Source organism: Cyprinus carpio, chromosome B5, assembly GCF_018340385.1.
Source record: "Cyprinus carpio isolate SPL01 chromosome B5, ASM1834038v1, whole genome shotgun sequence".
NCBI classification, from domain to species: Eukaryota; Metazoa; Chordata; class Actinopteri; order Cypriniformes; family Cyprinidae; genus Cyprinus; species Cyprinus carpio.
In genome coordinates this window covers 20,854,283-20,876,919 of record NC_056601.1, presented here as the reverse complement: position 1 = coordinate 20,876,919, position 22,637 = coordinate 20,854,283, and the positions used below count along the sequence as shown (strand labels likewise).

Here is a 22,637-nt window from a genome sequence, read left to right as displayed (position 1 = left end):
CCTTTAACCACATTCTTCAAAATATATTATTTTATGTTCAACAGAAGAATGAAATTCATACAGGTTTGAAATAATTTGTGGGTGAGTAAATGGTGACAATTTTCATTGGGGGGGGGGCTATCCCTTTAACAGTTTTATTTTTTTATTATTTTTATTTTTTTAATCAACGGTTTCCTTTGAACAGTTGTCACATCCCACAATAAGCTCCTTTAGTTACTTGGTTATTTTAGAAACAATGGTTATGATAAATACAGTTATACTGCTATGTAAATAGGTTTTGAAATGGCACACTCCTTTTACAAAGAATTTGTGACACTCATTTAATATAGTCTTTGGTCTCTAAGAGGTCTGAGGATTCGTTTAGTCATCGTCTTGTCACTAATGTAGATAATGTTTTACTAAATTTTGTCTAAATCTGTTTTACTACATTCTTAACTTGTCTCTGATGCATTACACAATTACGCAATATGAGCAACCATGCTGCTGTTCTGAATATCAGCACGGCTGTGATTTGGTCATAGAAAATCACAGCTGTGCAGATATCAGGCTAACTTTGATCTTATGGAACACCACAAATCAAATTTGGTCAATCAATTTCCAGGCCAGAAAGTAACTTGTATTATTGATTCATTCAGCATATACTGTTAGTGTTACAATATTATTGTTACTTTACACAGTGTTGTAGGCATTACATGGAATGCACTGTCAACCTCATGCATGCATTTCAACGTTATCACTTCCTCCTTTATATTTATGGGGGATATTATGTACATTCAAATGAGGTGTTAGTTATCTTTTTCATACTTGTAACAGTAGAAATTTACAATGTATCCTATCGATAGCATGTTCAGATTAAAGTGATCTATGAAATATTATGGAGTCTGGGAATACCAATGGAAAATGGTGTTTTTCAGTTCTCATTTATTTTGTATAACATTTAACAATACTAGTAAAACATTTGTTCTGTTAGAACAACAAAGGAATGCTTAGACAACCAAACACTTTATAGTGATATCAAAAACAGCAAACATGTTATGCATTGACATTGTGTTGTACATGGACATCATCAGCTGTTTTAATGACATAAGATAGTAAAACTGCAATTAAATAACCTTATTACAGGTTAAATGGATTGTAGATAATAAATGGAAAATCAGTAGAATTGTAAAACTATATAGGTTTGTAATGAGTGGTAGTGACATAAATCTAAACTCAAACTTGTCAAACAGTTGAACAAACATCGAAAATAAAAACCAAGAAACCTTTTTTATGAAACCCTGTCATGTTAAATTCACCAGTCTGGTACATTTTAAAAACATCAAATACTATTAACTTTAGTTCCTTGTGCACTTCTCAAAATTTGAACAACAAAAACTTCTTAAAGTTGGCTATTATTTTGATGAGAACATCTTGGATAAAATTTATGCCTAATTTCAAGGTCCATATTAATCGCTGGACAATAAGTTGATTATTGTAGTCTAAAACACACTTCATAAAGGATTTTTATGAAATAATGATTAGAATCCAGTTCACTTTAGTCTTCTGCTCTGACCTGTGTCCTTGCTTGCCAACCACCATCTGGAGTTTCTATCCAAACTGAGCCCCTCACACCTCTGGATTTAAAGGTAAAAGTAATTTTGATGTGTCATTTTTAAAAATGGCTAATATTTATGTAATGAATTTGTTGATTGTTTCATGTCACAGCTGCTGGTTAGAACAAAAATCTCATAACATGTCCTAAAAGTACCCATTATTACTATGAAGAAGAGACTAAAAGTGACAGGATAGTCAAAAATGTATTATTTTTAGCTTAATTTTACAAAATGAAATATTTTCTGAGTGTGTTGTGTATATATAGATATAGATAGTGTCTCTAACCTGGCACACACCTCACTCTGAGCAGCTGTTGTCTTCTGTCCTGTGTTCCCATTTATCTGTTTAGGCTTGTGCACTTGAATGCTTTTAGGAAAATAGCAGTACATGACCAATTTAATAAATAATCTGTTTAGATGTCTATAGTTAGATGCAATAACCGATCTTGTGTCCATTCACTGAAATGAAACTTACAGAGATCTCTCCACCTTCATCCTTTTTATTTGTGGCTCGGACACATTGCTTGAACTTTTTCAGCTTCTTCATGTTATAGTAATATTCCACACACTGGGCTATTGATTTTGTCTGCAACTATATAGCAAACACCAATTCAGAATATTTAGAGACTCAATTTTGTAGGCATGTAATAACAATAGACCTTTTTTCAGGTGTTTAATCGAAAACCCATGAAAAATGATGAAAAAAGAAGTTTAGGTCTCAACTTTTTTCTGAACTTTCATACCACATTATGAATCTGTTGAAAGTCCTTATGTTCAACCAGAGCTTTCTTGAACACTTTCATCTCTTGCACTGCCCAGTGGTCTGAGCCTGCCGATTACAATGAGCGACATCAAATTTATGAAGGACTTATGAATGCTTATCGTATTTGGACATATAGTAAAGAGTTTGTACCTGTGTAGTGGTAATCATTCAGAGGGTGCCAGGAGGTCCGAACATCTCCTCTCATTAAGAGTAAATCCAGTGCTGCCTGACAGTTGAATAACTGAGACGTTTTAAAAGAATATCTATAAATGACACACTCTGTATGATGAATAAGCTTACCATTAAGTTTCCATGAACTTCATGAAGGCAGTGGAGAGCAAATTCAATGTTGGTGCCTCCTCCTGGTAACAAACTGGAACAGCACATGTCTAAGAGCTCTTTGACTGAAGCACAGAAAGGACCAAGTGTGATCACTTTTAATCCTTTATACATGCTTAAAGAATAAAAGGCTACAAGTTGTAAAATTGCAACTTTGTCAAATTTTAAAGTATGATAATTACATTTTGCGAAACTTGGGCACATCCAGTGGTTTAAACAGTGGTTCTCAACCATTTTGAAAATGTTTTAAGTAAGTGTGTGTGTTGGTGTGTTTACCCCTCTGTTGTGTTTCTGTGTTAGTAGAGAGATCTTTCCAAGGAGTCCAGACAAGTTGAGCGGGGTGTTCTTCGTACAGCATGTACAGCGTGTCCCGCACTGGGGGGATCTCTGCTTGAAACCGTGAACCTACATTTATCCTTCTAAAGGACACAAGAAACTGCCATTAGCACAGAAGGAAATGAACAGTCTTGTAAATAAGAGAAATGCAAACAAAAGCATGATCATCTGTATCTAGGTAATTGATTCTAAATTCTAACTCTAATACTCTGTCTAACTTGGTGGACTAATTAAAAGCTTTAATTTAATACAAATTAATTTATTACAGACTCACGGCTGTATGTTGATGGCTGTGTTGTCGATTGGGAAGGAGACACCATCTGTGGGGTTTCAAAGTTGAAATGATTTGGCAAGAAATTGAAGCTACAATAAAAAGCATTTACATTATTTTTCTCAGTTCTGTACAAAAGTGAACTCAATCATTAAATATAGGTCGGACATCGAGTCAAAGCTGAAATCTTGGGTTGAGTGCTCACCAAAGGTGCTGGGTAGAGATGAGCATGGCTGATGTTGCGGTAGGCTTTTAGAATAAAGGCCTGTCCCAGAACGGAGAGGGCTCAGCATAGGCTGAGGGGTGTATGGTGGGGGATGAAAACTAGGGCTCAGCGGGTGGTCTGCCAGATAGTTTGGCGAGCGCAGCTGACTGGGGTAAATGCCTATGCCACAGCTTCTCTGCAAACCCTGGGTTTGCTTATTATCGGTGCATTGTGGGGAAGATAGGCGAGCCAGAGGTGGACTGGGGATGATGAGGCAGTTTAAAGGGTCAAGATGACAAGACCTCCTAGATGCACCTTTATGAGTCTGTGACCTCTTGGCCTAGGGAAGACAAAAACTTTGAACAATAAGTCATCTTGGCATATCCAATGTATATTGGTATTATATTGTTATCAACTATAACATTACTTCTTGTGTGGAAGCTTGGGGGCCTAAAATGTTTGTTGCAGAGACTGGGGCAGACACAGTATTGATAAATGGAGACAGGTTTGTCCCTTTGGACTTTTGTCCTGAAGCCCCCTTCTGTCCATCATCCTGTGACAAAAAATAATTAGGTTTCAATGTAAGTATTGTGCTTGTCACAATAATACTTGAGTTAATGTTAGCACCAGTGTTGAGGTGGATACTTTTAAATCATGTTCCTCAACAGCTTCTTGAGAACATGAGGGCTGCGACTGAGCTCTACGAACAGATGAAGTTCTTTTATATGTTCTACAGAGAAACAAACCAGAGTAAACTGCAATTGCAACAGTTAGTGTTCCCACAGTTGTGGAAACCACAAAATAACAGCAAATCATACAATTGTGATTTCAATGATGAAAAAAATCATTAAAATCCCAAAGTATCTTTTGATATATATTTTTCAGCTTTTTCAGTGTTCTAAAATGTTACATATAACTACTATATAAATACATATTTGCCCTTAAGTGAGCGTGATAATTTTCTAACCTGCAACCAGCCTTTGGTTCCTCTCCTTTTGATTTCAAAACGGGCTCCTACACGATTAAATGTAAAACACTGATTATCAAAACACTGATTATGATGGCATATGGAAAAAATGCAATCTTGTGTACCTTTTGTAAAAACTCTTTGCCGAGGTAAGTGCTGAAGGATGCAAGTGCCACTTGACTTGGTGAGACAAGGTAGGAAGAGCGTGGTCGTGCACGTTTATGACAAGTGGGCTGAGGAACAGGCAGTGGAGGAGTTGGAACATCAGACAGGATGTCCTTGGAGCAGGACTTCCTCTTCCTACTGTTGGGCAATGTTGCAGGAGGACAATCAAGTACAGGATCGGCAAGATTACAGTCAGAATCACTCTTTGGTTCAGGGTATAATACAGCAGGATAATTGAAACTGGAAAAGGTGTGCCGTCGCTTTAACTTGCTCGGACTGTGTTTCAGCAGTATGGGACAATGCTGTTTGGAGTAAACTGAAGCTCGCGGCCTCACAGGAAAACTCATGCTGGGGGTAAATGCCTCTCTGTTAGGCCGAAATGACAGCATCTCTTTCAATTCTTCTGGGTAAGTTTCAGGAAAATCAAGACCGGTTTCTAAACCATGGACATCAAATGGGTTCCGTGAAACCACTGGTTTTCCAGAATAACTGGAGTTCTTTAGCACAGGAGCTGAAACAGGCTTTGGTTGAGAGGTAAAGAGGTAGTCGGATGCAGTTAGATTAACCGCTGGCTCCCTCGCTGAGGCCGGCAGGTCATAGTTGGAAGAGAGGTTGGAGGAGGAAGGAGACATGAGGTGGATTCTGTGTCGAGAGGCACAGTGATGTTTTAGGGAGTTTTTGTCATCGTAGGTTTTGTGGCAGCCAGACTGAGTGCAGGTATATCTCTTTCTCTTGTGGTGGGTCATCAGGTGAGAAGTGCTGCAAAGAAAAAGGAAGGCAATGACACTGACACAGTTATAAACTGTAAAAAAAACAACATTTTATGCACACTGCAATTCCAATTTGAACTGCCCACACTGTTTTTTTTTTTCCTCCCTTCTTTTTTTCAGACAGTTTAGGAAATATCCAGTAAATTTACACTGGTTGTCATAGTAAGCACGGCTCAAAAATGGATGGCCCCCTCACTCAAGGCCAGTTTAAGTGTGTTTTAGGTCAATTTTGTACTTCTATGTACATGCAAACATAAACCTTTCATACATATATTCTTCATCAATTTCTGTCACCAATATAATTTTGATGAATTTACAAAATTCAAAACTACAAACCAATCAGTATTGTTTTGCATTGCATGGAGTTACAGTATAATGATAGCTATATAATAAAAATTGACAAAAATAATGGGGGGCGGGGATGAAAAATATTAATATTTGTAGAAAATATAAAAATAAGATTAGTGTAATTTAAAAGTGTATTAAATTAATATTTCCAGACAGTAGTCTGTTATACAACAAACCTATTTGTTATATTGCCTTTTACATGTTTTCTAGCTAGATTAAGCTGGTCAATTATGAACATGCTCTTGCAAGAGACTCCCAACCTTTAAATTTAAAGGAAACTATATTATATATGAAAAATATTATTTGGAAAATATGTAGTTTCTATTGTAACTACATTATTACATATTATTTCCACTTTTTACAGAAGTGTACTATTAAATGTATTAGTATTATTTGAATCACTTACTTTTTGTTTAAAGGAATAGTTCAACCAAAAATGGAAATTCTGTCATCATTTACTCACCCTTAAGTTTCTTTCTTGTGCTGAAAAAAAAAAAAAAAAGATATTTTGAAGAATGTTGGCAACCAAACAGTTGCTGGTCCCCACTTACTGCTATAGTATGGAAAAGATACTATGGAAGTCAATGGGATAAATGTTTTTTGGTTACACACATTCATAAAAATACATTCTTTTGTGTTCAGCAGAAAAAAAGAAATGCATACAGATTTGGAACAACAGCCAGTTGTTGTTAAGCAGGGGTCACCAAACTTGGTCCTGGAGGGCCGGTGTCCTGCAGAGTTTATGCTGTGTTCCAGGCAGGTTTTTGAGCCCATAAATCACGACTTCAAACCACGACTCACGACTTTGTAGCGTTCAAGGCAAGTCACGCCAAACTGCCTGAGCGCAAGGAATTGTAGCTAGATTATTAATTTTATTGCAACGTTATATTGTCCTAAAGTCTATTTCTCACCGTGTACCACTTGCTTAAACACCGCATCCGTAGGCAGTATTATCCGTAGGGGCTGCCATTGTTGTTTCTCGGGCTATGTGACGTCAGAGCTTGAAACTGGGAGTACATCGATCTCGTACGAGTTCACAGGTGGGAAGTCACAGGTTTGACTGCCGTTCTGGTGCACTTTCACGGGTAGAAGTTTGGAAAAACACGGGTTACGGGCCGCCTGGAACGCGGCATTAGTTCCAACCCTAATCAAACACACCTGAACCAGCTAATCAAGGTCTTGCTAGGTATACTTGAAACTTCCAGGCAGGTGTGTTGAGGCAAGTTGTAGCTAAACTCTGTAGGATCTCCAGACCGAGTCTGGTGACCCCTGAACAGTTTTCATTTTGGGTTGAATTATCCTTATATTATTATTATTATTTTTTTTACTTCTTCACAGAGCAATAGCACGCCCTTGTGGCCCCTGGGAGTCCCTGAATCCCTGTTTGAAAACCTCTGATCTAGAGAATCAGTAATCATTAATAACTGAATCACTCAGATGCCAGCATGTGTGATACGTACAGCTGATGATGGTGTTTAAATGCTCTCTGACAGACGCCACAGAACTGAGGCCCATCCTGTCTGTGGATCAAGAGGTGTGTTTTAAGTGCACTGGTTGTTTTAAATTCTTTCCTACGAACACGGCACTTCTTCACAGACACCCTGGTTCTCTTCCCTGAGCCCACAGGTGTCAGACACTCAACATCCTCTGCTTCAGGACAGACAAGGGTTGATGGAGGGGGTGTGGAAGTCTTTCTGCTTTCTGTATCAAATGAGAAAGACATACATTCTGGTTTGGACATGCAGGAGAACACAAAGAGCACAGAGATTAAACTTGCTATTTTTCTTACTTGAATCAGATATGGTGTCTGGCCACTTTATGACTGGGTCTTGCAGGTTTGAAGGTGATGGTATGATGTTGGTCGCATCTCTGGACACATGATTCTTGGACGATGAGAGCAGAGACAGACTCGGATCTGAAGGGTCTTCCATCTCCATTAACAGCTCAGTCGAGTCTCTGTTGATCAGGCGCGAAATGCATTCAGAAAAATTAAGTAATAAAGAAATGCAGTTCAGTTTGTTAAAGAACCACGGTTTAATATAACTATCAGTTTCGGTCAAAAACTTATTAACAGTCTCGCGAGCTAACTCGAAAAGCATATTTTTTTAATTTTTGAACCAACGGAAATTAAGGTCAAACGATGTTTTTTAACAGGTTAAAGCATTTTCCCCTAAAGATAAACAGCTCATAATTTCTGGGTGGGTACGTTAGGTAACTTAGCATGTATAACTTACTCAAGTCACATAACAAAAAAATATGCATGCAGCAAAAATAACGTCGTCGTTTATAACTAATACAAATCGCATGAAGACTAAATGTAAAATAAACAAGCCTATTTAATGGTTTAAAAATCAATAGTTATGTCTTTACCAAGCTAGTTGCGTGTCCCCTCAAAAGTTTGCTAATTAATAAATGCTAATAGCGCAGAAAAGCCAGCAGAGAGCGCGGCGAGTGATGATGTAGCGGTTCTTGAATTGTTCGATTCAGTTCATTCGAAGAACCGATTCATTTAGTTGCGCAAACCGTACAAACTGTTGCGAGTCTCAAAGAGTGCTTTATTATTCTATTATTTATTTATTTAGGCTATGTATTTTATATTTTAGCGGTGTGCTGTTTCATTTACAGGTGAATCGATACACAAAAAAGAAGAGGGAAGAAAAATAGAACAGTTAAAAATGTAAATTTCTATTTCATGGGATTACTTAAAGATTTGATGACAATCACACCGAATAGATTTACTTTTTAAAGAATAAGGACACTGTTATATGGGAAAACAAAAAAGGGAAAAAAAAGATAAACTAGAAATCATTTGTATTTTATTAACGGGTCTCATATGTATTTGCATGTTCCTGGTATAAATGTGTTTTAAAATTAGCAGGACTTTTTAGTAATGTGACTGAATATTTAGGATATTTAAAAATTTAATAGGCCTAAAAACTGAATGTGTTTCAATTGTGATACCAGCAGAGGGCAACCAAATGTAACTGCATTTACAAGAACATTTTGTTAAAACAATTCAAGGTAAAATTCATTAGTGACATAGGTTTGTTTACCCCTTGATCTTAACAAATCTGCTTTACATACCATTACTGATTTTTTACACATTATGCAGCCTACATAATGATGTAATAATTAAAATTAATAATAAAAAAAATAATTATTCACAATTTTCAATGAAATGCCTAAAATGAAATGGGTAGGGAATGATGAGGGTTGGTATAAAATAATTTAGTAAAAAATAAATGCATGTACAAAATTCAAACTGATTTCCATGTTTCCATAAATGTCACAAATCATCTTACTGTTACATGTGACTGAGGAAGTTATAACAAAAACATTCTTTGTACTTGCTTTTGATTTGCACAGTTTAAAGATAACTGTAGATTGAATAATTATATATTCAACCTTAATTTGTAGCAGATAAATGTGGGGAAATTATATCAAAGTCTATTGAACTTTTGTGAGAACAGTGATTTAAATGATACCTAATGATTTAAAGGCTTAGTCAGACGTCTTCCTTATAATGTCTCAGTAAATTATACATGTAATATAAGAAGATAGAACTAGAGGGACTGTTAGTGCTGAACAGGCGTGGAAAATGGTTGGCGATGCTTTACAGTTTCTGACTGGGGTGGAGGAGATTTGTCTTTATCCTGCATTGGATCTCTGCACACAATAGACCTCTACAAACCACCACCCTCTAAAACCTGCAAATACAATACTTACAACAAATAGTTTTAATGAGTGCAACTTGACCAAAAGGAAGAAGAGATGTGATAAAGTAAACTACAATTGCCGTTGCATCCATGAAGAAAATCCCATCTGGCTGTAAACGGGTAAGAGCTCCAGATATGGCTTAAGCATTAAGTTTATGATTTGTTTTGCCATTTTTGTACATTTTTAATATGACTAATTTAAGTGTGTATGTGTGTGTGATTAGCTTTGTTAATCAGTTACCATTATTGCTAAATAAATTCACTATTTCTACTTTTAAAATGTTAGATTGCTTTTGTAATTTAAGCCTAAAACAAGATCTGCTTCCCATTATTGTCTAAGCACTGTAATTATTGCTGTTTATAAAGACTTACATAACAGTGTTTTTGCAGTTTAATGCATTACATAAAACATTGTATGTACATGTCTCTATTATGAAGTAATTTGAATTAATCCCCACAGTCTGGTGTCCACCCTCAGCACTTTTTTCCTTTAAACCCATTGCTCCGGATCCATATCCACATGCATGTTTATGAGCTCTGAGGCTAAGATCCAGACACCAGATGCCATGACACTATCATATCTGAATGTTTCATATGTCTCACTCCACCCACTTAGACCACTTTCTTCCCATCAGGCAAATTTGAGAGTGTCCTGAGAAAGAGCAGGCTACGCCCCACTGTTGTCTATGGTAACCATTAGGAGCACATCTGTTCAGCTCTACAGCGCTGTCGAAGTGAGTCCAACTACATTTTAATTGCTAAATGTGATCTCTGAAACATGCAGTATAAGATGTTAAACGCCATAGTCAGTTAATAATTAATAGTTAAGCAGCGCCTTGATTAAAATATGATCGGATGGATTTGGGCCAGTAGAATGAGTAGTTTTTTGAACCACTTTAAAACTGTGCAGTCATTCTTACACTATTATGTACTTGGGTTTTATGAACTTTGACTCATTCAAATGCAGCTGTGCTTTGTGTCTTGCATTGGTCAACCACAATGTTTATAATCTTGGGATTTCTTCCTTTTAACATGCCAAGACACCTGCAACAAAAATGTCAATAAATGCTTTATGTCATATTAGTGCTAAACTTATATATTAAAATATGCATTATTGTATCCACACATACAAAGGCAAATTCTCTACTGAAGTGCAGCGGCTCAATGGCTGGCAAAGAAATGAAGAACAGAGGTGGTAAATGTCTGAAGGAAGTTCATACAGTAACTGAAGCTCTGAAGAGCATCTACCAGGAAAAACTGCTCCCGCTGGAGAAGTATTATGACTTCTCCGATTTCCACTCATCAAGCCTTGAAGATGCAGATTTTGACAACAAGCCCATGATACTAGTGGTGGGTCAGTGCTCTACAGGCAAGACCACTTTTATCAGGTGAACATTGTAATAATTGCTTTTAGCTTCAGAACAGTATACACAATAATAAGTGCTATACAAATAAATTAACTTCAAAAGTTTGTTACATGTCAATTAATCAACTGACTACATAAAAGTAAAAGCATACTAGCATTATACAGTGGTGGACAAAATGATCAGAACACTAGTATTTTCAACAGGTAAAAAATGGTTTTGAGTTCAAAATGAAGGTTTGGAAATGTAAACTTATATTTTCTCCTGACACACTACAGCAAAAGATAGAAATAACTGACTTAAAACCAATTTTTGCTGGTGAAAATACTAGTGTTCTAATCATTTTGGCCACCACTGTAATCATAATCGCATTAAGATTAATTTCACATCTGTATCCAGTTAATCTGTAATCTCTCAAGAAATGTCTGGGTCATTTTCACCCCAATTTTTCTCTTATGTGTTGCAGATATCTTCTTGAACAAGAGTATCCAGGAAGCCGAATAGGCCCAGAGCCCACAACTGACAGTTTCACTGCCATAATGCATGGAGAGATTGAGGGAATTATTCATGGCAATGCTTTAACTGTTGATCCCAACAAGCCTTTCCGAAAACTCAGCTCTTTTGGAACAACCTTCCTCAATCGGTGAGTGAGACAGAAGCAGTAACGCAATATGAAGAAATACAAATCACAGGGGGAGAGCTATGTTAAACTTGGACTGAAAGAGTCAAAATGTCTCCGCCAGCAGAAATCACTCCTGTGAAAGGGTGGACATAGCCAAGAGAGGAAAACATTAGCTAATGCATCACTATTTGGCTCAGCTGACTGCATCCCTTTAAGGGAGCATCTGTGGATGGGTTTTTCCCATGTCATGTCAGTTTAAAGGATACTGAATTTGAATGAAATTTTTTCAGATTCCAGTGTGTGCATCTGCCCAACCGAGTCCTGGAGAGTATCAGCATCATTGACACACCAGGGATCCTGTCTGTGGCCAAACGCAAAATGAGCAGAGGTACAAAGTGTCCTAAACAGTGCTGGAAGCAGCCAATTAAGAAATAAATCGACTTGCATGCAAATCATAATATGCAACCTAAGCCGTCTTTTATACTTCATGTTTAAGTAAACTCAACAAAACATATTTGGCATCTTCCACAAAGAACCTTTAACATCCATGGAACCTTTCAGAAGGTTCTTTATAGTGGAAACGGTAATTCAGATTATTAAAATATTCTTCACCATTCACTGAAATGTTCTTTGTCATAGTTCTTCTATGGCATCACTGCAATAAATAAATAAATAAGTAAAACCCTTTTGGAACCTTTTGTTTTTTAAGAGCGTGAAAGGGTGGAGTTGAATTTCTTCTCACTGATGTCACCCTTAAAAGATTTAAGTGCCCTTTGGTGCACGTTATGTGACACTAAAGTGTCTCGTATATCTGATCCAACACCTGTGAATTTCTTCAACATCTTATTCTTTTTTTCAGGGTATGACTTTCCAGCAGTCATCCATTGGTTTGCAGAGCATGTTGACCGCATCATCCTCTTGTGTGATGCACACAAACTAGAGATCTCTGATGAGTTTTCACACACTATAATGGCATTGCGAGGCAATGAGGACAAGCTCAGAGTGGTGCTCAACAAGGCTGACATGGTGGACTCCCAGGAGCTGATGCGAGTCTATGGCGCACTCATGTGGTCACTCGGCAAGGTATTCAGCACACCAGAGGTTCTGAGGGTCTACGTTGGCTCCTTTTGGTCCTCTCCAATGCGTATGACTGACAATCGAAAACTCTTTGAGCAAGAAGAGGAAGACCTTTTTGCAGACATTCAGAACCTGCCACGAAATTCTGCACTGAGAAAACTCAATGATCTGGTGAAGCGAGCACGACTTGTGAGGGTGAGATTTGGTTCCATGAAATCACAAGTTAACTTTAATAACTATTAAACCATGTCCATTCTTTTTGAGGTCATCTATATGCCTGTGTATTCAGAAACATTGACAAAGTTGTCATTGTACAGTCTTTCTCTTCTAGAAAAAAAAAGAAAAAATTATTATTACACATCCACATTCAACAACAGTCTTTCTCTTCTAGGAAAATGAATAAAAAATAATTACGACACATATACATACCACTTACTTTGACTACTGATATAAAGTAGCAAATCATGATGTGATTTAAACTAAACTATTAGCTTTTTTAATTAAAAATGGAACCTCCTGTTTCAAATAAAGCAAACTGGGAAAAATGTTCATCAATGTTTGTATTTGGATAAAAGTATAAATTAAATTATATATTTAAAATATATATATCCTTACATACCTCTAAATATCTTTAAATATCTTCATTTGTTGTTTCGAAGATAAACTAAAGTCTTATGGGTTTTGAATGACATGTGGGTAAGTAAATGACATAATTTTTCTCTTATTTAATATGCTGTATCTCTACTACACAATATCTGTTTTTATTTGAGAATGCAAGTGTGATTCTCTTGAAGGTCACAACATATGAAATGTGTGAAAGGTTTCTTTTTGAGAAAACAAAATACACTTTGTGTCTAATGTAGTAGCTGTGATTGAAATCGATCTGCATCCACCTGCTTGTTTTGTTTTAGTCAGTTAATATAGTCCTACTAAATCATTAATCTGGCTCCTCTTATTTCTTTTCTTCACCCACAGGCCCATGCTTATATCATTAGCTCTCTAAAAGAAGAAATGCCTTTAGTTTTCTGCAGAGAAAAGAAGAAGAGAGATCTAATTTATGACCTTCCTATCATCTATTCAAGAATCCAACAGAGATATCGGATTTCACCTGGAGATTTTCCAGATTGTGCCAAGATGCAGGTGTCCAGATACTTTACAATCAAGCATGCCCATTATGAAATGCATTTTCTGCCACTACTATATCCATGAGAGTTCAAATTGAGCAAACATGTATGATATATGTCTGATAAGCATCTTAATTCTCACATCCCACACAGGAGCGACTCATGAGTCATGACTTCAAGTTTAAAGCCTTCAAGCCTAAGCTCTTAGCAGGCCTGGATGAGCTCCTAAACACTGACATAGCCAAGCTGATGCCTCTTCTGAGCCAAGAAGAAGAAGAAACAGCTGACCAACTTTTAGTGCAAGGAGGACCTTTTCTAGGGTCACAAATGGGACCTTTTATTGTGGGGAACCCATTTAATCACTATGGATCCAATGGAGAAAGTGATCATGTCTCGAATGTAGAATGGGTGGTATTAAAAGATAAACCAAAGTACGATGAGATCTTTTACAACCTCTCGCCTCATGAGGGAAAGCTGAGTGGGTCTAAAGTGAAGGGCTGGATGATGAGCACTCATCTGCCCAGCTCAGTTCTAGGACGAATCTGGAAGCTCGCAGATGTGGACCGTGATGGCATGTTAGACGATGAAGAGTTTGCTTTGGCCGGCCATCTCATTGAGGTAAAGTTGGAGGGCTTTGGGCTCCCTCATGAGCTACCAGCGCAATTGGTACCACCATCCAAGAGACAGCGCAAGAACTCTGGCACAGAGATTAGAGACAATAATGATTAGTCTGCATGTCTTAATGTTTACAATGACAGCGTTTATTCAACATTTAAATCATTAATAATATTAAACAAATGTATTCACAAATATAATACCTAAAATCGCTTATTGCTTGCAAAGTTTGGATGTATAAATCCTCCATAGACAGAAAGAATCTCAAAAGACAAGTTGTTTTGATGTTTCAGATTGCCCTAGGGTTGAGAACAGCTTATTCTGTGAATCCTGCTTGGCTAGTTGCAGAAACCCCCTCGAGACTGTTGCTATGAGGCACACCAATGTCAACACTTAAAAGTGCCTTAGGGTGTTTCAAATACTATTTGTCAAGTGAAATTTTGTTTGTTCAAAAAATTGTTGGTCAATAAGTAATTAAACTTGTATGGTAGAGCTCTTTGTGTGTTCATGAGCTGTAGCAAAATATTTTCTTTGTATGATTTTGAGCATATCGTGGGATGTTATTTTGTAATAGCTGTATATTATTATTATTATATGTAATAATGACTGACCACTATCACATGTACAACGGACCTATTCAGGAAACCGAACTGATGAATATCATTTCAAGTCACGTCCATTTAATGCAGAATAAAATGTCCTAAACTGCCTGTTAGGAAAATTACCGGCTGATTGCAAACAAACTGTAAACTGTATAACTATACTGAAAATTCCCTCGTTAGGTAAGCACATAAAATCTCGCGAGAGGTGCACCACTTGCTCCGCCTCAAATCTTTTATAAGAGTCCAGGAAACAGCATTAAAATATTTTCCAGACGCGAAAGTGGTTCGCTCAGTTCAGCATCTGCCCTCGCCACAACACAACCAGCGCTTGATCCAGTCAAGAGCCGCAGCATGACCGTCAAAGTTCATATCATTTACTGGTAGGTCACTCTGCTGTTTATGTTGCCTCACTGTTGAGGCTCAATTCAGCTATTCGCCTTGTACTGTTTTTAAGAATCCAAATGACTGACTTAAACCATACGCCAAAATTTAACTTTTTCGAAAAAACAAACAACTAAATCGATTACCTGATTAAAGCTCTTTTAATTTTTGTCATGCAACAATCACGACAAGAACAGGCAGCGTTGCTGTTGTTGTTCTGGTTGCTCACGAACACCCGTGCGTTTCTGTTCACCAGCATTGTCCAGTTGAATTGTTTGGTTTCCAGCATAGATTGAATCTTTTATCTTTACATGTTCGCGAGCCATGTCTTGTAGATTACAAGATTGGAACCAGGAAGGTTACTGTAAAAAAAAATTGCATTCCTCATTCACTGGATCTCTCTTTTCACGAAACAGTCCCATAGGTTAAAAAACATAGTTACCATGTAAATTACTGTTTGACCAATGAGGTGAATGTTATTTAAATAATTGTGTGTGTGTGTGTTTGTCATTTCCTAGTGGTGGATGAGGGTACAGGCCCAAGGTAAGTTTTATTTACACACATTATCAACACAACAAACATAACTTGTGGGAGAATCTTGTCCAACTATATGACTGTCTCTTCTGTTTTGTGAACAGTTCACCAAACTCAAGACGTTGCTTGAGGATGAATTCCCAGGCGAACTTGAGATCGTACGTGTTTTTGATGATTGTTATTTGTTTTTAATGTATAATAATTTTGAAAATAAAACATGTATTGTTAAATGTAAATCTACAAAAGCTCAACGTATTGTTTTCTTATAAATATCTTTCTAATTTTATCAACATTTCCCATCCTCAGACCGGTGAGGGCACACCCTCAAGCACAGGCTGGTTTGAGGTAGAGGTAAACAAGAAGTTGGTGCACTCAAAAAAGGTAAGAATGAATCTTCTTTCACTGTTTTTACTTTCAAAGATCACAGTTTTCTATATTGCACTTACCATGATGTGGCAGATGTTGCCTTCATACTGTTTCTCACTTAAATTGCACGCGTTTGTGAAATTGTGCAGTTCTGTTTACTTCTTTCTGACCGCCAGAGGCAGTGCTTCACACTGAGTCATATCTCATCACAGATGCACAGGTCGAGTCTAATTCAAACAAAGTCCCTCGTGACCAGGATGAGTCTGGGTCCTCCCCTACTTTACCCTGTGACTTCCTGCAGACCGTCCCTATAATCTTCTCGTGTGCACGTATTACAGGTCGGAGAATATTAAAGTGCCCCTATTATGGGTAATAAGATTCATGTTTTGGTTTTGGCAGTCTCCAACAACAGGTTGATATGTATGCAAGGTCAAAAAACACTTTCATTGTCTTAAAATATGCATGTATTTTTTTCCTTTTTTGCTCAATGACTCCCAAACGATTAATTTTTCCAAACTCCTCCTTTGCATGATGCTAAACTGCGGTGATTGGTCTGATGACCCAGTCTGTTGTGATTGGTCTACTGCGTGCAGTGCAGGTCAATAACAGAACACCCATCACCATTACTGCGCCCACAGCTCGGTGGTAAACGTGTGTTTAAAAAAATGTTAGCCCAACGCAGAAACATATTGATAAAGCACTGCAGTTTGCATGCTAACATATTGCTCTATTCTTTATCAGAACTACAAGTAATAACAACGACAAACATTCACTATTCATCTATACAATACTAGAAAATTGTGAGTGAACAGATATTGCTGTTATACAGAGACCTACAAGTTGCGCGGAGCGAACACAATACACACAACTAAATACGTATTTTGCATGCTACAGTAGGCTTCAGAGTACATGACGGCAAGTTTTTAAAAGAATTACTCCACTTTCAAAATAAAAATATCCTGATAATTTACTCACCCCCATGTCTTCCAAGATGTTCATGTCTCCCTTTCTTCAGTCGCAAATAATTTATCAGTCGCAACTTATATAACAAAAGATTTTTTTTGGTAAAAAAAAAAAACTTTTTGCTTGTCTTGTTTAGCTCTGCGATGCGCATGCCAACTGTGTGTACAATGGTTCAAGACAGGGTATGTCTAAAAACTCCCAACACTTAATTTTTTTGATTTATAGAAAGAGTGTTTGACCACCCTTGCACTAAACACTGAATCAGTGCTTCTGCAGTGATTTCGGATGACTTTTTAGATTAGATTAGATTCAACTTTATTGTCAATGCACATGTAAGGTACAAGGCGATGAAATGCAGTTAGCATCTAACCAGAAGTGCAATAAGTACATAATATACAGTGTCGACAATGTTACAAATGTACAATAAATGTACAAATAAGGCAGTATTATGGACATAATTTACAGATTTTAAATACTATCAGCATGATATACAGAGAGGTGTACTATGAACATACTATACAGATGGATTATGTATAAGTGTATGTACACTAGAAGTGTGTTGGGAGTTGGAGTTGGAGGAGAAAATGAGTTGGGAGTTTTTCGACACCCCTACTTTATACATGGTGCACTTTTAGATTTAAAACTTTGCAGGATGTTTTCATTCACTTAGAGCTGTGTAACACTGCATGAAAGGTCATTTTTAAAAATCCATAATAGGGGCACTTTAAAGTAAGACACTTGGAATCCGTTTTTCAGTTTCGCAACAGATCAGCTGTTGGTGTTTAATGACTGTGCATCCTACAGTGACTGCATCAGATTCAGTTGAATTAACAGTGTTGGGGAAGATACTGTGATATTTTTGGTTTATAAGCTAAGGGCTTTTGGTAAATTAAAGTAGTTAAGCTACATTCAAGCTACCCTTGTGAAAAAGTTGCTAGCTACACTACAAGTTACTATCAAAAAGTAGCTAGCTGCATTGAAACTACTTTCAATTTTTATTATTATTTTTTTTTTTACAATTAACATTACAAATAACTAAATTATTAATGAAGACTTATAATGAAGTTATAAGTAAAATATTTGGAGTTTAAAACATTACTGCAATGCTATCATGATTTCAAAGAGCAGGGTGAATTCAGGTTTATTGGTACACATTTTCAAAGCCATTTCAATGACAAAGTGTCCCAATCATTTGATTTTTGTAAACGATCCAATACGCACAATAATAAAATAGGCTACTGTATAGTTATATAGTTATTATCTTAAACTGACTGTCAAAGTGCAAAATTGCTACTAACGTTACATCAATGCAAAAACAAAATGTATGCAACTTATACTGGATACTGAGGAGCAGTGTTGGGCAAGCTACTTGGAAAATGTAGTAAGCTAAGCTAACAGCTACTCTTCATTAAATGAAGCTTCACTACACTAAAGCTACAGCCCTGTGAAATGTAGCAAGCTAAGCTACAACAACACGGCAAAAGTAGCTTACTGCATCTAAGCTATTTTTTAAAAAAAAATCATTTTTATATTGAACCAACATCATACCAAGTCAATGCTCTCTCAGTGATCAATACAACTGTTAGTCAAGCAGATAGACAGGCATAATAGTTCAGTTTAGTTGTTTATTCAACAGCTGTTCCAAATTAATTTGGCAACAAAAATCAGTCTTAACCATCTTCAAGAATCAAGAAATAAAAGACTTGCACTCTAAAAAACTATTAATTTACTAACTGCTTGTTTTCTTAAAAAAAAAACTAACACTTGCTTCTCTAATCTTTTTGTATTCTATCTTTGTTTTCTTTTTATTTATTATACAATTAACAAAAGCAAAAAAGGCCTCTAAATTTAAAAAAAACAAAAAAAAAAAACCTTGCTACATGTACTGCGTTAAGCTAACTAAGACTTTTTATAGCACTTATATATCATTGCTCTTTTGTTGATTTTGATTTCTTCCATTGTGCTCATTTGTAAGTCGCTTTGGATAAAACTGTCTGCTAAATGTCTAAATGTAAATGGTAACACTTCACAATAAGGTTCATTAGTTAACATTACTTAACTAGTGTAGGTAACACGAACTAAGAATGAACAATACTTAAATTCAACATTTACTAATGCATTATTAAAATCAAGCTGTGTTTGTTGTCATTAATTAATGCACTGTGAACTAACATGAACTACAAATGAACGACTGTATTTTCATTAACAAAGATGAATAAATACTGTAATAAATGTATTGTTCATTGTACGTTCATGTTAGTTACATTAGCTAACATTAATGAAATCTTACTGTACTGTATAGTGTTACCATACAGATGTATAGGCCTACAAATAACTTAGGCTACGTTTATTTGCATCGTTGCATGTGTCATTCATTATATTATTGACGTTTCACCAAAATCAAGTTTAAATACTAAGTTTTTGAATGTTTCGAATGTTTTCCCCCGTCAACGCCACATTCGAAGGCAGAACGGGCATCTACGGGCATCATGAACTTGCAGGTTGTACAGTTTTCTGTCGCTATGTGGGCGCTCAGTTTTTTTCTGTTATTTGGCCAAAGTATCATATTATAAAAGATTCAGCGCTTCTCACAAGTTATCTGACTGTGACTTCACAACAAATGCTAAGACACTCTTCTCCGCTCCTCAAATACAAAAAACATTAGCCTTTATAAATATAGTGTTTCTTGAGTAAAGAGAACGCTGTACTTATTCAATCAACAGTTATTTTATTTACCTTCATACTGCAAACAAACTAAGATCCTCCAAACTGCGCGCCGCACTTCATTCACGAGAGAGGCGGGAAGAATAATGAGGTTTGACTGTTTGAGGAGCCAATGATGTTACGAGGTTTAGTGGTGGTGGCGTCACATTTACTGGTCCAGGATCAGTGATCCTTAGCTGTTATATTTCCGATTTGAGCTTGAGTTTCAGAAATGCTTTGGATAATGTAACGTCAGCTTTTGTTGACGCTACCACGCTACTTGATCAAAAAAAGAGCTTAGCTACTGAAAAGCTATTTATTTAAGAAAGCAGCGACGCTACCACCACGCTACTAAGAAATGTAGTTAAACTACTAGCGTCACTACTTGTAGCGACGCTACTGCCCATCACTGCGGAGGAGTTAAATAAACAGGTTAAACTCACAGCTTATGCGGTATTTATTGACTGTGAATGGAGATGTCAAGCATCAGCTGCGAGCATGAACACTGCACTTTGCGTGAATCCCGCTGCAACCATCCTTTGCCAAATAAGCACACTACTATAACATGATTTTATTTTCTGTTCGATTAGTGTTCATTACAAAACTGCGGGGCACAGATTATATTATGACCGTTCATCATTGTAAAATAGACGTTTGATCTAGAGTGCAATAAAGAAGAAAACTTAATCAGTTTAAAAAGGCTATTATTCACCTCCTGTATGTGCTTTAAGTCTTAGACGCAGACCGCATTTTAATCTTTTTAAATTATAGGGAAAAATTGTTTATTCAACTGAAAAACAAAGTGCAAAAAATGTAGGTTCATTTAGAAATCAACTTGTACTTTATGAAACTGAACTTCTATTTTGTTGAATTATTATATGCAGCAATAAACATGTAAACTAGAACTGCACAATTCCAGATAAATTGAGAATCATGTTTTTTTTTATTTTTAATATAAATTGGAGATCAAGATTCTCTCACGATTCTGAAGGAAAAAAGATTAGAAAACTAAACAAAATTATGTCATTTACTAGTGGTTCTGACAAAAATGTTCATTGCTTAAGTCTTTTTAAAAAAATATATTCATTTGAAAAAAAAAGTCAGTGTCTTAAATCATAAAGACCTGTTTTACTTAGGTCTGGAATCCATGGCAGGTTTCAATGGCTGAGGCCGTTTGACTGGCATGTCAAACAACCAATCACAGTTCGTTTCATTCAGTGTCACGTTTCGGGGCGTGGAAATGTCGCCGCAATAACTGTGTGTGTAAAACTCTCTGACGTATTTTAAAGATTCTATACAGCAAACTTATTTTTTTTTTTTAATTGAAGACTGTTTGTGTTGCTCTTTCTGGATCAGCAGCAGCATGAATGATTCATAAACATGGGCAGCGACAAATCGTGCTTCTCGCGCTCCACTGACACTCACGATGTGAATCAGACGTAATAGACCTAGCTGAATCGTTGTCATTCAGGAATAAGTTTGCATACGTGTTTGAATTGAAATCGCAATCTTTAAATGATTAATCATGCAGCTGTAATGTAAACACTGCAAACTGTTTTGTGAGGATATCGCCACGTTCTTGCGAGACCAGTCGGATCTTAGCGATGAGATAACATTCAGTGTGATGCAACTGCCTCTGGCGGTCATCCAGAACTCATAGAACCGCAGTTACATTCGTAACTCTCGTTCCATTTCTTAACTATTGCACAGAACAGTATTTTTGATTGACCACTGTGCTACCAAAATCTAATATGGCAAAGTACATCTGTAATATTTTACATTTGGCCAATATTTTCTTTGACAGAATGGAGATGGATTTGTTGACTCAGATTCAAAATTCAAAGCAGTTGTGACTGCGATCGAGCAGGCCATGGGGAAATAAGCATGAACTGATCATAGAGGTGAGAATAATCTGACATAGAGGTATTTGGTTGTAATATCAGCAAAATGCACACATTAAAGGGATAGGTCACCTAAAAAAGGGGTAATTTTTTTTAAATTTTTTTTTATTTATTTATTTTTTTTGCTATTATTTACTTTCATGTCGTTCCAAACATGTTTGACTTTCTTTTTTTGTTGTGGAAAGATATTTTGAAGAATATTGGTAAACAAATAGTATTGGTTCCCATTAACTTCAATGTGTGGACAAAAAATCCAGAGGAAGTCATTGGGCACTATCGGGTGACCAAAATTCTTCAAAATATCATCTTTTGTGTTCCAAAGGAGAAATTAAGTTAAAATGAGTAAGTGTAAATGATGACAGAATTTTTATATTTGGGTGGCCTATCCCTTTAACACCTCCTTTTCTTGTCTTTTGTCTTCTAATTCCAACTTTTTTTTGTATTTTCTCAGTAGGTTTTCTTCTGTTTGTTGGACTCCCGGGCAGTGCAACAATGATGGTGACGTCCAAAGTGTTTTTAGCACGGATGTTGCTTGATGCTCCCTGCTCTTCCTGGGAGAAGACACTCAGAGCCGGAAACTCCCTATGAATACTGCTTCAGATAAATGCTTCAACGGTTGAAAATAATAAGGGAAAATAAAAAGGGAAATTAGAACATTAGACAGAATTTGGACGGAACATGTCAAATTGAAGTACTTAAAAAAATAAAAAATAAAAAAAAAAAAATCTCTGTTTGCTTCTGTTACAACGCACAAGTTTACTAACTGTTTTGGTATTGTTCCAGATTTTCATGCAATAAAAGATGTTAATGGTGAAGTGTTTGTCTTTCATTCATTGGTGCGCTAACTAAAAGGTGGCAGCACAGACTTTGTCCCTGTACGTTTGAGAAATAAAATAGCAATAAACTATGTCAC

General features: G+C 36.5%; 3 protein-coding genes across 9 annotated transcripts; 2 read left to right on the top strand and 1 right to left on the bottom strand.

Moving 5' to 3' along the window:
* Positions 1 to 116: 116 nt before the first annotated feature.
* Positions 117 to 7,693, bottom strand: LOC109090722 (zinc finger protein 541-like). 4 transcript variants are annotated; one of them, XR_002017981.2, is made up of 15 exons: positions 7,546 to 7,693; positions 7,217 to 7,457; positions 4,599 to 5,397; positions 4,474 to 4,520; positions 4,152 to 4,236; positions 3,934 to 4,059; positions 3,507 to 3,846; positions 3,305 to 3,350; positions 2,971 to 3,113; positions 2,656 to 2,759; positions 2,506 to 2,581; positions 2,336 to 2,421; positions 2,068 to 2,184; positions 1,879 to 1,959; positions 117 to 1,613 (listed from the first exon to the last, which is right to left on the bottom strand). XR_002017981.2 is itself a non-coding variant. In XM_019104555.2 (15 exons), the coding sequence occupies exons 1-14, from the start codon at positions 7,691 to 7,693 to the stop codon at positions 1,939 to 1,941; spliced, it is 2,379 nt and encodes a 792-aa protein (XP_018960100.2). In that variant the 3' UTR covers positions 117 to 1,613; positions 1,890 to 1,938. The 4 variants fall into 4 exon arrangements, 3 of the variants coding, with proteins under 3 accessions (XP_018960100.2, XP_042580792.1, XP_042580791.1); XM_019104555.2 differs by having other exon boundaries at positions 1,890 to 1,959; XM_042724858.1 differs by having other exon boundaries at positions 117 to 1,959.
* Positions 7,694 to 7,908: 215 nt separating this feature from the next.
* Positions 7,909 to 14,768, top strand: LOC109090723 (EH domain-containing protein 2-like). Of its 2 annotated transcripts, none has more exons than XM_019104557.2 (8): positions 7,909 to 9,592; positions 10,108 to 10,206; positions 10,607 to 10,860; positions 11,303 to 11,479; positions 11,749 to 11,846; positions 12,318 to 12,730; positions 13,511 to 13,675; positions 13,813 to 14,768. In XM_019104557.2, the coding sequence occupies exons 2-8, from the start codon at positions 10,159 to 10,161 to the stop codon at positions 14,386 to 14,388; spliced, it is 1,731 nt and encodes a 576-aa protein (XP_018960102.1). In that variant the 5' UTR covers positions 7,909 to 9,592; positions 10,108 to 10,158; the 3' UTR covers positions 14,389 to 14,768. The 2 variants fall into 2 exon arrangements, with proteins under 2 accessions (XP_018960102.1, XP_042580793.1); XM_042724859.1 differs by having other exon boundaries at positions 10,089 to 10,206.
* Positions 14,769 to 15,097: 329 nt separating this feature from the next.
* Positions 15,098 to 22,539, top strand: LOC109090739 (selenoprotein W-like). Of its 3 annotated transcripts, none has more exons than XM_019104581.2 (6): positions 15,101 to 15,256; positions 15,776 to 15,800; positions 15,896 to 15,949; positions 16,098 to 16,172; positions 21,628 to 21,724; positions 22,179 to 22,539. In XM_019104581.2, exons 1-5 carry the CDS (start codon positions 15,228 to 15,230, stop codon positions 21,703 to 21,705), a joined length of 261 nt encoding a protein of 86 aa, XP_018960126.1. In that variant the 5' UTR covers positions 15,101 to 15,227; the 3' UTR covers positions 21,706 to 21,724; positions 22,179 to 22,539. The 3 variants fall into 3 exon arrangements, with proteins under 3 accessions (XP_042580797.1, XP_018960126.1, XP_018960125.1); XM_019104580.2 differs by having other exon boundaries at positions 22,176 to 22,539; XM_042724863.1 differs by lacking the exons at positions 21,628 to 21,724; positions 22,179 to 22,539 and adding an exon at positions 16,370 to 16,520 and having other exon boundaries at positions 15,098 to 15,256.
* Positions 22,540 to 22,637: the final 98 nt, after the last annotated feature.

Coding starts and splice junctions, on each gene's coding strand:
- LOC109090722 (XM_042724857.1), bottom strand. CDS start 7,693: ATGGAGATGGAAGACCCTTCAGATCCGAGTCTGTCTCTGCTCTCATCG. Junction 5,398..7,216: donor TTTAAACACCATCATCAGCT/GTACGTATCACA, acceptor TTTTCTTTGCAG/CACTTCTCACCTGATGACCC. Junction 2,185..2,335: donor TTCAACAGATTCATAATGTG/GTATGAAAGTTC, acceptor TTTGCTATATAG/TTGCAGACAAAATCAATAGC.
- LOC109090723 (XM_019104557.2), top strand. CDS start 10,159: ATGGTAACCATTAGGAGCACATCTGTTCAGCTCTACAGCGCTGTCGAA. Junction 10,861..11,302: donor GGCAAGACCACTTTTATCAG/GTGAACATTGTA, acceptor TATGTGTTGCAG/ATATCTTCTTGAACAAGAGT. Junction 12,731..13,510: donor AGCGAGCACGACTTGTGAGG/GTGAGATTTGGT, acceptor CTTCACCCACAG/GCCCATGCTTATATCATTAG.